This window comes from Balaenoptera acutorostrata, chromosome 1 (assembly GCF_949987535.1).
Source record: "Balaenoptera acutorostrata chromosome 1, mBalAcu1.1, whole genome shotgun sequence".
NCBI classification, from domain to species: domain Eukaryota; kingdom Metazoa; phylum Chordata; class Mammalia; order Artiodactyla; family Balaenopteridae; genus Balaenoptera; species Balaenoptera acutorostrata.
In genome coordinates this window covers 7,642,850-7,657,570 of record NC_080064.1, presented here as the reverse complement: position 1 = coordinate 7,657,570, position 14,721 = coordinate 7,642,850, and the positions used below count along the sequence as shown (strand labels likewise).

The 14,721-nt window shown below is 55.6% G+C and overlaps 1 protein-coding gene across 6 annotated transcripts in view; it reads left to right on the top strand.

Moving 5' to 3' along the window:
• CTNNBIP1 (catenin beta interacting protein 1) overlaps positions 1-6,565 on the top strand; it is a 52,494-nt gene extending 45,929 nt beyond the window's left edge. For all 6 annotated transcript variants that reach the window (XM_057545198.1, XM_057545204.1, XM_057545212.1 and 3 more), the window contains one exon: positions 4,117-6,565. In XM_057545198.1, coding sequence (XP_057401181.1) covers positions 4,117-4,175 — 59 coding nt within the window. In that variant the 3' untranslated portion in view covers positions 4,176-6,565. The remainder of the gene's footprint in view (positions 1-4,116) is intronic.
• Positions 6,566-14,721: the final 8,156 nt, after the last annotated feature.

Genomic DNA, 14,721 nt, shown 5'->3' with positions numbered 1-14,721 from the left:
CATAACTTCAGCTCTTATATTTAGGTCATTGCTCCATTTTGAGTTAATTTTTGTCTATGGTGCAAGCAAGGTAAGGGTTCAACTTCATCTTTTACATGTGAGTATATCCAGTTGTCCCAGCACCATTTGTTCAGTTCTTTCCCATTGAACCCTCGGCACCTTTGTCAAAACTTAATTGACCATAAATGGGAGGGTTTATTTCCGGCTTCTCAATTCTATTCCATTGATCTATGCCAATTCCACCCAAACTTGTTTACTGTAGCTTTTGTAGTAAGTTTTGAAATTCAAAAGTGTGGGTCCAACCTTGTTCTTTTTTCTCAAGATTGTTTTGGCTATTCTGGATCCTTTGCGTTTCCATATGAATTTTAGGAGCAGGTTGTCAATTTCTGCAAGAAAGGCAGCGGGGATTTGATAGAAGTTGTGTTGAATTTCGTTCAGCGATGTTTTAGACATTGATGTTTTTTGTTCTTTTTAGAGTACAAATTTCATACTTCATTTGTTAAATTTATTCCTAAGTATTTTATTATTTTTGCTGCTACTGTAAATGAAATTGTTTTCTTAATTTCATTTTCAGATTATTCATTTCTAGTTTATAGAAATACAAATGATTTTTGTACATTGACCTTATATCCTGCAACTTTAACTTGTTTATTAGTTCTAGTAGTCTTTTAGTGGATTCCTTAGGATTTTCTATATGTAAGACCCATGTCATCTACAAATATAGTTTTATCAGTACTTCTTTCTTTCCAATTTGGATGCCTTTTGTTTCTTTTTCTTGCCAAATTGCCCTGGATAGAACCTTCAGCACAGTATTGAATAGAAATGGTGAGAGTGGACATTGTTTTCTTGTTCCTAATCTTGAAGGGGGAGAGCTTTCAATCTTTCACCATTAAGTATGATAATAACTGTGGGTTTTTAATAAATGCCCTTTATCAGATTGAGGAAGTTCCCTTTTATTGCTAGTGTGTTGGGTGTTTTTATCGTGAAGGGGTATTGAATTTTGTGAGATGTGTTTTCTGTGTCTATTCAGATGATTATATGCTTTTTGTCCTTTTTTCTGTTGATAGGATATATTACATTAATTGATTTTTGGATATTAAACCAACCTTGCATTCCTGGGATAAATGTCACTTGGTCAGAGTATATAATCCTTTTTATATGTTGATGTATTCCGTTTGCTAGTATTTTGTGAGTATTTTTGCATATCATAGGTATTATGAATATCTATATTCATAAGAGAGACTGGTCTGTAGTTCTCTTTCCTTGCGATGTCTTCATCTGGTTTTGGCTTTCTTTATCTTCTAATGGGTCAGAGAGTGTGGAACAGGAGAGACTGATCATCTTCTCCCCTCCTGTGCTCACGGCATCTGGTGGGAAAGGACAAACTCTGAACCCAAGTCCAGACAGCGTCAGCAGAGGTACCAGTGGGGTGGACCAGCCTTGTTGGTAAAACGGGATAGTAAACCTAGCTGACGGCACAGAGGCAGTGGGCCCGGCCTGCTGGCTTCCTTGTAGCCTCTTCCTGTTGTGAGCCCTGCCTTTCCAGGACAGTGTGAGCATCTGAGGGAGCCCCCACATCCTAGCCTTTAAGGGAGAAGGAGGGACCGTGAGGGTTAACCTTGGAGACCCCTCCTGGCTCTCAAGCTCTAAGAGCTTGAATCTTAATAACTAACTAAGCAGCTCACCCTCCCTCTTAGGTAACTGGCCCAAGTTCCGTGGAAAAGAGGAAAGGGAAGGGCAGCATCCTCGCCTAGAGGCCTGTGGGGCTCAGGTCAGGCCCTTGTTGAATGATGAGTACCAGGCCAACCAGTGATGAGGACAGGTCAGACAATGCTCTGGAAGAGCCTGCCCCCTCTTGGGCCCCAAAGGAAAGCAGATCCCTGGTGGTGAGGCCTGGAAAACAGCAAGTCCTTTAGGAACAGAACAGAGTACGGATGGGCAGCAGCTCTGTGGGCCCTTTCCGCACCCAGCTAGCAGCAGAGTGGGAGGCTCTATAAATGGGAGCTGCAGATTCCTAGCCTTCCCCACCCCAGCCAGGGATGGGGCCACCAGCTGGTGTTGTAGCACTGCCTCAGGTGTCTTGCTAAATAGTTGTTGGAGTCCCTGCATGACCTTGAGGAGGTGACTTCTTTCTCCACCTCTCAGGGTGTAGCCCAGCTACACACACTGGGCAGCCCCTGAGTCTGGGCTCCTCCAAGGAGCCAGTGGCCATTCCCTCTGCAGACTCACTCTTCCCTCCTGGGGCAGCTGGTGCTATTTTTGTGCCTGCAGCTCAGCACAGAGGCCCAAGGTCCCTTCGAGAAAGCCCACGAGACAGGCAAGGAGAGAAGTGAGTGGGCTGTCCCTGTTCATTGCGTCTTTTGGTCACAAGTCCCCTTTCGTGGTCTCTCTCCAGCCCCCTCCTGCTTAGCGAGCTGGAGAGGCGGCACTCGGGAAAAGCCGGCATCTGTTAGGTAACCAGCTCAGCTGCCATGCAGGGTATGATGTAACCTTGGATTCTGTGGTTGCTAGGAAAATTCTGCCTGCAGTGATATTGCGTGGTCCGAGGACTGAGGCGAGAACAGAATGTTCCCGGGACGACAGGGGAAGGATTGGTAGGGCTTCCCAAGCAAAGGAGCCCAATCCCGAGAAGTCGGATGATTTGAGCTCCTTTCTAGAAGCTCGTTCCCCTTTGCAGGAATAGAGGTTGTGCTGGTAACAGCAGAACCCCGTCAAGGCAGATGGGGCATGTGTGGCAGGGTTACTCCCCTGGGTAGCACCTTGGCCCTCTGGTGCCAAACTGAAGGACACGTCTGTAATGTTACATCCTTGTGGACGGGCCCTCCTTCTACAGCACCCGTGGCTGCATGCTTCCTCCGTGTGGCAGGGCAGTTAGGAAGGAGGTAGGACGAGGCTGCCAGTGGGAAGGGGTAACTCCCTGTGGCGTGGACGGAGGTGGCCAACACCACGCCCCGGGGCGGGGGCCGGCCGTGGTGGACTCCTGCCCTCTCCCTGACTCCGTTTCACATGTCAGCAGCTCCACCACGCCCTGCTGCCCGTGCCCCCCTCAGTGGCCTTTCCTGTTTCTGCTGCTCCGATCCTCCCCTCCCCAGGAAGAATTCCTCCAGCAGAACAGAAGAGAAGCTTGTCTGAAAGGCCATGGGCAACTGACTGTTACTTAACGTTCAGGGTGCCTCCAAGAACCATCCTTTAGAAAAAGGGGAGAGCGGGACTTCCCTGGTAGTCCAGTGGTTAAGACTCCACGTTTCCACTGCAGGGGGCACGGGTTTGATCCCCAGGGGGAAAGGGGAGAAAGTGGCAGGGCCCAGGCAGGGTCTGGGCCCAGGAGGTGGGGTGGGACCTGTGGGTCACCTCACCTGCCCTGCAGGGTCTGCCACTCAGTCCTTCCTGCCCAGCAGCTTCAGGTGGGGGAGGCAGGTCAGCATTTCAGGCTGTTTCCCTCCTCCTTCCTGCCTTTTCTGGCTGCATGTCAGAGCCTGTCTTATGGAAAACAAGACAAAGGAAGTGATTTCATGAGTGCCTGGACCAGAATCCTCAAATCCACCATTAAAAATAACAACAAAAAGATTATGGCCATTATCTGTCTCCATGGGAGCTGGGCCGACCACGGGCTGGAAATGGGCCTGGCCACGCTCCCCTGAGCAGGTGTTGGGTTTGGGCAAAGAGGACTGGCTGTTAGAAATTATGAGCAAGATCCTCCAAAGGGATCGAAACAAGAGTCTTAAGAAGGAAGAGAGAGGTTCCCAAGGGCCCCCGGCTTTGGCGACCTTGGAGCAAGGGTCACAAGCAGAGCCCCGCTCCAGGACAGCAGCCTGGGCTCTTGGCGTGCTCACCTCTTCACCGTGTAGCCTTGAGCAAGCCTCTGGGCCTCAGCCCTGCAGCCTGCAGCCCACAGCCGTGCAGCAGGGGTGCTGGCCTACCCTGGCCAGGCTGTAGGGGAGGCCCAGGCCCAGAGGGGAGGTGGGCTTCCCCAGAAGCACTTTGTTCTCGGAAAGCACCCCGCTACAGTGGACTGACTGACACTGCGTCGGGGGCCGCAGCCGCCTCGCCTTGTCCCAGGTTGCAGCCCGGGGCCAGAGGACCATCCAGCAGCAATTCTTTCGCCCTGGTCTGCAGGTGCAGAGGATGTGGTGATGGCGTTTTCCAGGTCGGAGACGGAGGACCGGAGGCAGTAGCTGCAAACCCCTTGGAATACCCTGGAGGCTGGCAAAGGCCAGGAGATCTGTGTGGACCTCACCGGCTGAGTGGCAGAGGGTCACCTTCCCTACCCCGACCCCCCACCCCACCCTTTCCCGTCCTGCCCCACGGCCACTCAGCATCCTCGAGGGAGACACCAGTGGTGCAGTTACGATTGGCTTAAAGGGACGGACTCATGATTGGCTGCGGGAAGAAACCTTTTTATTTTTAAATCTCGACCAACGCAAACCTTTTTATTTTTATTTCTGACTCTTTTTTTTTTTTTTTTTTTTTTTAAATTGCGCCTCGGTGTATGGCTTCTCAGGAAGCTCTCCGAGCTCTGGTGCTTTATTTCGGTCACTTTTTAGGAATGTGAAGAGGTCCGATTGGCTGCTTAAACTGGAAAAGGATTTTGATTGGCTGGCTAATGGGAAACGGTTTTTTTTTTTTGATTGGCTGCAGGTGTTCTGCTGATGGCAACAGCCCCTCTCTTTTGAATGTTGAAAACAGGGTTTGGGACGTTGGTTGTTATATTTGACTTGAAAAAAGAAAGAAAGAAAGAAACCAAGTGCGCTTCGCAATATTTATTACACAAAGAGCTTGCTGCTGCTGCTTTGACGTGTTTTTGTTTGTGTTTGCATTTGATTGGCTTTCGATATGTGTGTTTGGTTTCCCATTGGCTCACCCATGACTCCCGTTGCCATGGGCTGCCCACCCCCCTGCTGCGTGCAGGCCCCCCTCCAGCCCGGGGGTCCACCTAGAGAGTGCTTTTGCTTTAATGACCACACCAGGCTCCATCAGCAAGGGAAAGCCTAGGACGCCAAGCAGGGCCCACAGCTGGAAAACAGGGCCCCAAGGAGGTTTGTGTTGCCCTGAAGGAGCAGCCCAGAGCTTAGAGGTGACCATTAGCCAGGATTTACATGCATCGCTTCATGAGCTGGCAACCAGCCAGCATCCCTTGGTGAGAATGGAATCGCTCACACGCGCCATCCGGGCCTCTCCAGCCTGCCTGCGCTGAGCCATTCCCTCCATATTCTGCTTCCTGAGGCCTCATCGGGGGGGCTCCTCCTATAAGGGGCAGGAGCTGCTCCCAGCTCTGAGACCCCAACGCATAGCAGAGGTTTCTGCCCGAGAGCCCAGAACCCACACGAAGGCCCCAGCTTGGCTCACAAGGCCCAGGAGGCCTTTGGCGCCAAACGCACCCTCCCACCTCCCCCAGCCTCCTCCCGAGGTGTGTGCTGCCAGCGCAGTGGGTCCTGACCAGCCCTGGGAGCTCTCTCATGCGAGGCCGTGCCCTTCACTGCACTGCCTTCAGAAGGGTCTCTCTCCACGGCAGCCTGGAAGGGACCGTGTCATTATTCATGAAGTGCCCACTGGGACCGCTGGCTGGGTCTTCAATGAGCGAGTCCCACCAGGCTGGCCCTCAATCCCCCCCCCCCAGAAAGACATTGCAGAGCAGTGGTCTTTGAAGGGCTGCAGGAGCCCCAAGTCTTCCCACCTGCCCTCTTCCCCCTGGAGGTGGCCCGTCCTGCTCCCTGCATCTCTCGCAGGAGTGGAATCTGGGTGGGGAGTTGGAGGAAGATGCGGGCCTGGGGAGGGGAAGCCTCCCCACGCCCCCGCCGCGACCTCCCACCCCCACCCTGGAGGTAGTAGACGGCTGAGACCTCCTTCTCGCCCCAGGTACCCAGAGCCAGGAGAAGACGCTCAGAGCCAAACTTCCCCCTTCTTAGGGCTTGGGGCTGTCGTGGAGCAAGGGAGCTGAACGCCAGCGTGTCCCGGGCCCCAGCCCCCGGGAGCCCCATGGCCCCGTGGCCGTTCACACTGTGCTCTTAGCTTCCTCTGAACCTTGCCCCAGCGGAGGACTTGACACGACCCAGACACCCCATCCTCCTGCACACACGGGCCCCCCGCCCTGGTTAGCTGGCCATTAGTCTGAAAAGGCCGTTGATCCCCAGGGGACGAGGACTGTGTGGACCCCAGCAGGGGCCCGAGAGCACCTTCTTCCAGGAGGGGCAGGGCGTGTATGCACACAGGTGTGACTGTACTCATTCCCAGCTCAGTGGCCTGCAGCTCCAGCTGAGCACCTGGGGGAAGGTGGGTTTTGTTCAGTCTCCCCCCACCACCCAGGTTGTAACGTCTGTTATCAGCTGTCATTGCCAGTGTCGCCGGCTGCCCCCTCCTTGTACCTGTAGCTCCCATCAAGGGTCCGAGTCCTGGCTGATGGTGTGTTCCTGCCCCAGTCTGTCCTTGTCAGGGTCATGGGCCTCCCTCTTGTAACTGCGATGGCCCTGATCTGTCTCATCTTCTGCAGAAAAAAAGTGGAAATGTTGCTCTGGCTTCGTATTTCAACTAAAAATATTTCTGTTGAAGAAAATAATTAACAATAAAGATTTTTAATAGTTTGGCTCGTGAGCTGATTTCCCCACATCACGTGGACTCTGCTGCTGGGGCCCTCCCTCCCCAAGGAGGGGCGAAAACACCATGTTTGCTAGTTGAATTGTCTATGACCTTGAGTGGAGCTGGGGGTTTGGGAGAATTCCCAGATCTACCCACCCCAGCTGACACGTCTGTAGGAAGGGTGAGCCCCGTTTTTGACCTGGAGGTTCCCAGTGTTGTCCTAGTTGGGCTGAGGTCAGTAATCCTCAGACGTGGCCTCCCCACTCCATGCTCCTAAGCAGACACTGAGCACCCCGTCCATCCTAGACACCCCAGCATCCTGTGTGATGGCAGTGGTCTTAGAATGCTTGTAACAAAAGTCCAAACAGAGCATCCGTCCCGTCCATCATCCCAGAAACAGAAGATCCGTTGGTGTTCGGCTGTATATTCAAGTTCGGAAGCTAAAGTCATTTCTGCCTGAGGAATTTTTGCTTTGGAAGCATTTTCTAGAATTTTTCATTTCCACCCTTCATTGTCCCATTTTAGGCCTTTATTTTTTTTTTTCTGCTTACATGGACTCAGTGCTTCTATTTCCTTTTCAAAGAGTTTCACTGGGTGCTGAATGCTATGAGGTTTATAGAACATGGGGACTGATGGCACGATCGACAAAATTAAATCTTAGGGTTGGAAGAGATGTTGGAGGTTGTCTGGCAGCCCATGTAGTAGCCAGATGTGTGAGTCCCCTCTGACACATCTCAGAAAGGGCTTGTCTGGCCTTTGCTTGAATACCCTCTAGGACTGGGGAACTCACTACCTCACCAGATAGCCCATTCTACCTTCAGGTAATTTATGCTCAGCCTTATATTGAGTTGGTCTGCCCTTCTCTGTAACTTCCTTTTCCAGGAAGGAAATTACAGTTCTTGAGAGAAAGACAAAAAAAGACAGCTGTGTTAGCCAAAAGCTACGTATCAAAGGACTCATGTTAGGTAAATGATGTATAGAGTCTCCCCACCCCCAGCCGGCGTTCTGAGTGACACTGTCCGTAGCTAACCTTGGACTTAATCAGCTCTTCTAAGCTGGGCCATCGTGAAGAGGGAGGGCTTGGCTGGCCCTGGTACCACCTGCCCAGCCCCCAGCAGAGAGCCTGGCACCGGAGCTGGGAGGAAGGAGTCGCCCAGAGCTGTCTGGTGGGAATTAGGCTACTTCAGCAGGGGAAGGGGGAACACTGGGGGGCAGGCCTGAGTCTCCCGGGGTCCGTCAGCCCACACAGCAGGCAACCTTCTGGGTCCACCTTCCTAGGTACAGGGGCAGGGGCCAGCAAAGACCCCGACCTCAGGCTTGGGACTGCTGAGGCCTGAGACAGCTGGGGGCCAGGCTGAGCCTGGGGGAGGCCAGGGTGGGCTGAGGAGGGAGGCAGGGCACCTGCACTTGCTGGTGTTTCCCAGGCCTGGGGGGAGGGTGGTGGAGAATGACTGAAGCTTTCTCCCTGGCCCCGCAGTGAACAGCACCTGTGAGTGCTATCCGGACTGCTCCTGCCTTTGAACGGGGCCCTTTGTGACAGGGAAAACGATCCCTCCTGGGCACCTGGTTCAGTGGTGGCGGCTTCCGGAGCAGGGGAGCTCTCTGGGCCCCAGGGGACCCCCCCCCCATCACCCACCTGCCCCGCCCGCGCAGTCTCTTTCCCTCCCTCCCTCCTCTCTCTGTCTCTCTGGCTCGCTCGCTCGCTCGCTCGCTCCTGGCTGCCCACTCCTGTTTTGGAGGATGAGCTAGGCCTAGACTATCCTGAGGCCATGGTTAGAAAACACTTCTGGCAGTTACCCGGTGGTCTCGTGGTTAGGATTTCAGGCTTTCACTGCTGTGGCCCGGGTTCAATCCCTGGTTGGGGGACTGAGATCCCTACAAAAAAAAAACCAAAAAAAAAAAAAAACCAAAAACACTCCTCCATCCAATGAAGCAACTTTTTCTTCTGCGGCAACGAGTGGTGTTTATAAGACTTGGGGGCCTGGGGCACCATGACTGCTAGTCCTAATTTAAAGAAAGTCCTCCTCAAAGGGCAAGGGCAGTAAAATGCCTTTTGAGTAGCAGCCAGTGCATCGCCTTGGCTTGGAACTGAACCTCACGGCTGGTTTCCGAGCGGCGGGGGTGGAGAAGTCAGGGAAAGAGAGTGTGCAGCACGTGGCCGCCCTGTTGGCACACCTGTGGGAGCCCCGCCGCACCTGCACAGCCCCAGAGCCTCTGAGAGTTTCCTCCTCTGGGCCCTCGGCCTTGGCCATGGAAGGAGGTGGGTTTTCGCAGACATCTTTTACGCAGGTGACACCCGCATAAAGGATTTTTTTAAAAAATCTTTTGGCCGCACGGTATGTGGGATCCTAGTTCCCCGACCAGGGATCGAACCCGCGCCCCCCTGCATTGGCAGCGTGGAGGCTTAACCACTGCACCACCAGGGAAGTCCTGGTGTCCCAGTCTTAATAACACAGTGAATGTGTCTTGGGTGGGTGTTACGTGTGCACAGGTGCATAGTACTTTATGTACACCGTCTTCAGTCATGTGTGAGCTAAGTATGTTATTATCCCCATTTTACAGATGAGGAAGTGGGGGTTACATAGTTTGCTAAAGGTCGGCATGGTACAGCCAGAACTTGGACCCAGGTTGTCTGACCCCAGACTCCATGCTTATAGCCACTACTTCCAGCTTTGACAGGAGGGGGCAGGTGGGGACTGGGGGTAAATCCTGTGTCGCTAGGCAGCCCTTTTCCCCAGGGCCATTCTGGTGCTTGCCCTTGTTCTCCAAGCCCCGCTGTGTGCGACTCTAGTAGGTTGTTAACAGGTGTTTGTCAGGCGGGTTAACCCACTGCTGGGTCCTCGGTACAGCCCTCACCTCAGGACGAAGCTGCTTCCCAACTTGTCCTTTCCGACGCCTGCTCCTCACCTTTCACCCATTCTGAGGCCTCCTCGTGCGGACCTGGCAGTTCTCCAGGCTAAGCTGGTTTTTCTAGAAGAAGTTCCTCTTCCACTTTGCCCTAACTCTTCCTGTTCACAGCCCCCCGCCAGCACCTGGCAGTCCAACCTTGAAGCACACCCGTGTCCAAGTGAGGGCAGCGGGAGAGCTCTGAATCTGGGGACAATGGGCCGGGTTTGTGACCCTCTGTACCTTTGGGCAGGTCTCAGCCTGATTTTTCTCATCTGTAAAATGGCAATAATAATAGAAACTAGTGGACCTTTGACAAACTACATGGAAATGCTTTGAACCCAATAAAGCCCTGGACAAACATGGTTCTCTCCTGACCTCATTTTATGCTGTTTACTCCCATAGTATAAATCATTACGTCTTTATGTCTTTGGGGGCTGGGGAGACATTAAGGGTCCACAGCAAGAATTCTGAAGGCCACCCGGTGGGATTGAAGCAGCTGTGTGACTTGGGGCAAATTACCCACCATTGGAAAGACAGAATAAACCAGAGCATCTATTCTATAAGGCTGTTGCTGAGAATTAACGAGATAATGCACATGACAAGCTTAGCCGAGTGACCCGCCCACAGTGGGTGGTCAGCACATGTGGTCATCATTAAGTCACCGTGATGGTGTCCTCCACCCCCATCTTCCCTGCTTATAAGTCACGCAGAGCAAGGCCTTGTCTGCAGCTCCCGGCGTGCGTGGGGGGAACAAGCCTCAGGTCCAATCAGGTGCTTGTTGAACGCTTTTCTGATGAGGATGAAAGAGCTGAGAGGCTCCCTTGTTGAGGCCAGAGCTGCCTCCTGCTCCCGCCCCCCTGGCCCTCTCCCTCTGCTAAGCAGCTTTGCACGCAGGAAGAGCTATAATTGGAGCAGAGTCCCTCAGCCTTCCGGAGCCCGCAGAGCTGAGGGGGGTCCCCCAGATGGACCTTGTCATGGCTGGACAGGCAGGGAGGGGCCTCTCGGAGCCTGGGGGTGGGCCGTTCCGCCAGGGTTCCAAGGACCCTCCTGCTCACTGGCTCGTGCTTCAACTCCAAATAGAATCAGAGCCAGCCAGGGAAAGGGATAAAATTAAATCCTTGATCATGATCAAGTGGTTAAAGAAAAGCCCATCCCAGCCAGAGGCTCCTTCCCGCAGCGGCTGGCTCCGCCTGAGAGCAAACCGAAGATGGAGCCTCTGGCTGCGAGCGCCCAGCCCCCTCCTGCCCCTCCTCCCTCATCAGACATCCCCCCACGCCCCACCCCCCAGGCCCGAGGTCCCCCAGCCAGAGCTGTGGAGTGGAGCAAAGCCCCCATCAGTCCCTGGGGTGGCCGCTGGCGGGGGAGGCCCTCCCGGACTCTGGACTCAGAAGCTGCACAGACCCGGGCTCAAACCCAGGCTCTGCCAGTTACCAGCTGCGTGACCCAGACGAGTCACTGAAGGATGCCAAGCCTCTGCTTCCTACTCTGGAACGTGAGGGTGATAACAGCACCTGCCTCCTGGGCTGTGGTCTGGATGCAGTGCGTGGGCACCAGCAGGGGCGGGCCCAGGGTGGGCCACCCGTGGGAGCAGCCTGCCTAGGGTCAGGCATGTGTTGACTAGAGGGAATTTCAAAACAGTAAAACTGGCTAAAGTTCTGGTCCGCTTTTTTTTTTTTTTCTTTTTGTCTCCACACACCAGCAACTTGACCTCCCCTCGGGCGGCCTCTTCTGAGCAGGCCGCGGGCCTGGGTGGGAGGGGACTCGGGGAGACTCTGGCTGAGATGCCACCGAGGTGATGGGCCTCCCAGGCCCGGCTCCGGGGCCCTCCGTGCACCTCCCCGGCCCCAGGGCCAGCCTCCCGTCCTCACCTGCAGCCCGGCCTGCTGCGAGGGAGAGGTGATGGCTGAGCCGCTGGCATCTGGCAGCCTAGCCCGTGAGAGGAGGAGGCCCGAGGTGTACCTTGGCCGGGAGCTGGGGCGCCGGGAGAGGAAACAGTGAGGCAGTAAAACTAGCCTTCGCTTCCCGAAGCCCGGGCATCCTCCCGTGTCCTGGCTCACAAGAGGAACGCCCACCACCGCAGGGAGCCAGAGGCCCGGGCCGGGCGCGGGGAAGGGGCCCGGATGAGGGGGTGGCCGAGGGGTCCCCGGAGGCGCCAGCCTCACCCTCAGCTGTTTCCACAGACCCTCCCAGCACCCCGACGGTGCCCAAGGCAGCCTCCGCCGGGCGTCCCTGGCCTGGCGCGGCCCCTCCCGGCCAGGCCCATCGTGCAGCCCCTGCTGTGCTCCCTCAGAAACACTCTGCGCCCCTCACCCCAGACTCCAGCCCGGAGGAGGCCGGGGGCGGCCGGGGGCGGGGGGCTGGCTGCCCCCGCCCACCCCCTTCTCAGCCAGACTGCTCCTGCCCGCTTGGCCCCCGGGAACTGGTCCAGCATCCCAGGGGAAGGTGGTCTGTGGGCTTTCCTCCGGCTGAGTCACCCGCCCATACCACGTCCGAAACTGCTGAGACCGCAGGGAGGCCGTGCGCTGGGAGCGGCAGCCTGGACTCTGGCCCCTCAAGGTTTCTTTTTTTTTTTTTTTTTAAAGGATTTTCTTATTTATTTATTTATTTATTTTTTATTTTTGGCTGTGTTGGGTCTTCGGTTCGTGCGAGGGCTTTCTCCAGTTGCGGCAAGCGGGGGCCACTCTTCATCGCGGTGCGGGGACCGCTCTTCATCGCGGTGCGGGGACCGCTCTTCATCGCGGTGCGCGGGCCTTTCTCTATCGCGGCCCCTCCCGTCGCGGGGCACAGGCTCCAGACGCGCAGGCTCAGCAATTGTGGCTCACGGGCCCAGCTGCTCCGTGGCATGTGGGATCTTCCCAGGCCAGGGCTCGAACCCGTGTCCCCTGCATTAGCAGGCAGATTCTCAACCACTGCGCCACCAGGGAAGCCCCCCTCAAGGTTTCTATCTAGAACCTTCCTTGGTGGGTCCCACAGGTCCCCCTAGCTCAGGTGGCCAGCTTCAGAGGGGAGCCCTGAGACCTTTGGCTGACCCCCCGGACCTCCCCAGACTTCCAGGGAGTTAACCCGGCCCAGCTGCCCCAACTGGGCCCCTGAAACACCGGCTGAGGACCTCCTGCGTGCGAGCTGGAAGGTGGTGGGTGATGAGAGGGAGCCAGCCGTGCGCTGTGGTGACGGAGGAGGCCGCCCGGGTAGACAGATCTGGAAACAGGCCACAGTGCAGTGTCCTGGGAGGGAGCAAAACCCTCGTCACGGAGGAGGCGGATCCGGAGCTGGCGGACTCAGGCCTGTTGCCAGGAGCCCAGGCAGTCAGAAGGGTCCCTCGGAGCTCCGGCACCTGCCCGTGGGGCTGTCCTCCTTGACTGTTGTGTGGCTCAGGGGGCGGGGGTGGGGGGGGGCATCAGGGCAGGGCAGTGGCAGAAGCCTGCGGGTCCACTGGGGTCGCTGGTCCCTGGCTTCTCTCCGGCAGCCAGACCCAGAGAGGGCAGCTGGAGGAGCCCGGGAAACTGCTTCTGAAGGAGAAAGCGTCTGGGGTCGATGCACCGCGGCAAGCCCGGGAGTTCAGGCTGGGGCCTGGCAGTTGCCGGAGAGCTGGCAACGCACCCTCACCGCCCTGGCCCGCCTGGCGGATTCCTGCTGCTGCTGCTGGATGGGCAGCTGCCAGCACTAGCTCGGGCCTGCTCTGGCCACCCCCTCTCCAGGCTGTGTGATCTATTCAGGGCCCAAACATTTGTCCTGGGGGACTAGGAGGGTGAGAGGGGGTGTCCTAGTACCCTGTCCCTCCTCTGAGACGTTGGGAGGATGAGCTCATGCCTGTATGTGGAGGGCACGAGCAGCTTATGAGATTAAGCTCTTAAAGGTCATTAGGCAGAAGAGGAGGCTGGGGCAGGGTGGGGAGGGGGTGGGGCATCGCAGAGAGAGCACTGGACCGTGCCTAGGGTCTGAGTGCTGTAGCTCCCTCCGCCACTAACCTTGAGTGATTCCATCCCGTGTGTCTGAGCCTCAGTTTCCCACCCCTGAAGCAGGGGCTTGTGGGAGTCATTGGTGCTGCTCCCCAAACACTCCCAAGCTCTCTCCCTTCCAGGCACACAAAAGGATTGTGTCCCCCTCGCCCTCTTTTTTCAGTTAAGCGTGGCCCTGACTTGCTTTGGCCAATGAAACGTGGGCAGAAGTGCTGGGCCATTTCAGGTGGAGGCTTTAAGAGCTGCTTGGTAATGTTCCAGAGGTGTCTGGCCTATCAGCCTGGGCCCTGGCAGAGCCCTTGTGCCAGTCCACCAATGAGGAAAGAAGTGTGTTGTTGTTTTGTGCCCTGAGGGTCTTGGGCCTGTTTGTTTCTGCAGCATCACCTGGTCTCTCCTGACCACTAGATTGCACCGGTGATCTCGAGCCTTTGAGGCTGAGTGGCATTCTGACTCTTGCTGTATCAGAGAAGGCTCTGTTCTGCTCACCGCCCAAGGGCTCCCCTGAAACCTTGTGTCTGGGAGCTGCTTGCCTTTCTGGTACCTGAGAAAACACAAGTAAGGCTGCCCGCATTCCCACCCTGTACCCTGCAAGGCAGTGGCTGCCCTTTGCACGCAGGATAAAAATCTCCTCTCCCTTGGGTAGGCAGCCCAAGGCCCTGGTGACCTGGCTCCTGCTAACCTCTGACCTCATCTCCTGCCACTCTTCCCTGCCCTCCACACCCAGCCCCTTGTCTCTTTTCATCCCCCAGACACGCTGAGCCTGCCCCCACCTCAGGGCTCGTGTGCTGGCTCTTCTTTCTACCTGCGATTCTCCTCCACGTGGCTGAATCCTCAGTTTTCAGATGTCAGCTCAAATGTCACTCCCTGTCTTAGTCTGTTCAGCCCGCTATAACAAAATATCACAGACCGGGTGGCTTATGAACAACAGCAATTTATTTCTCACAGTTCTGGAGGCTGGAAGTCCAAGATCAGGGTGCCAGCGTGGTCAGGTTCCGGTCTCACCAGCCCTTTTCTGGGATGCAGACTGCCAGCTTCTCCCGGTGTCCTCACGAGGTGGAAGGGGGGAGGGAGCTCTGTGGGGTCTCTTTTATAAAAGCACTAATCCCATTCATGAGGGCTCCACCCTCGTGACCTAATCACCTCCCAAAAGCCTCACATCCTAACGCCATCACGTTGGGTGTTAGGATTGCAACATATGAATTTTTTTTTTGTGGGGTGGGGCACAAGCATTCAGACCGTAGCACCCCCTTGAAGGGTCTTCACTGACCACCCTATTTTGCCTTCTGCTCCCTGACATGCC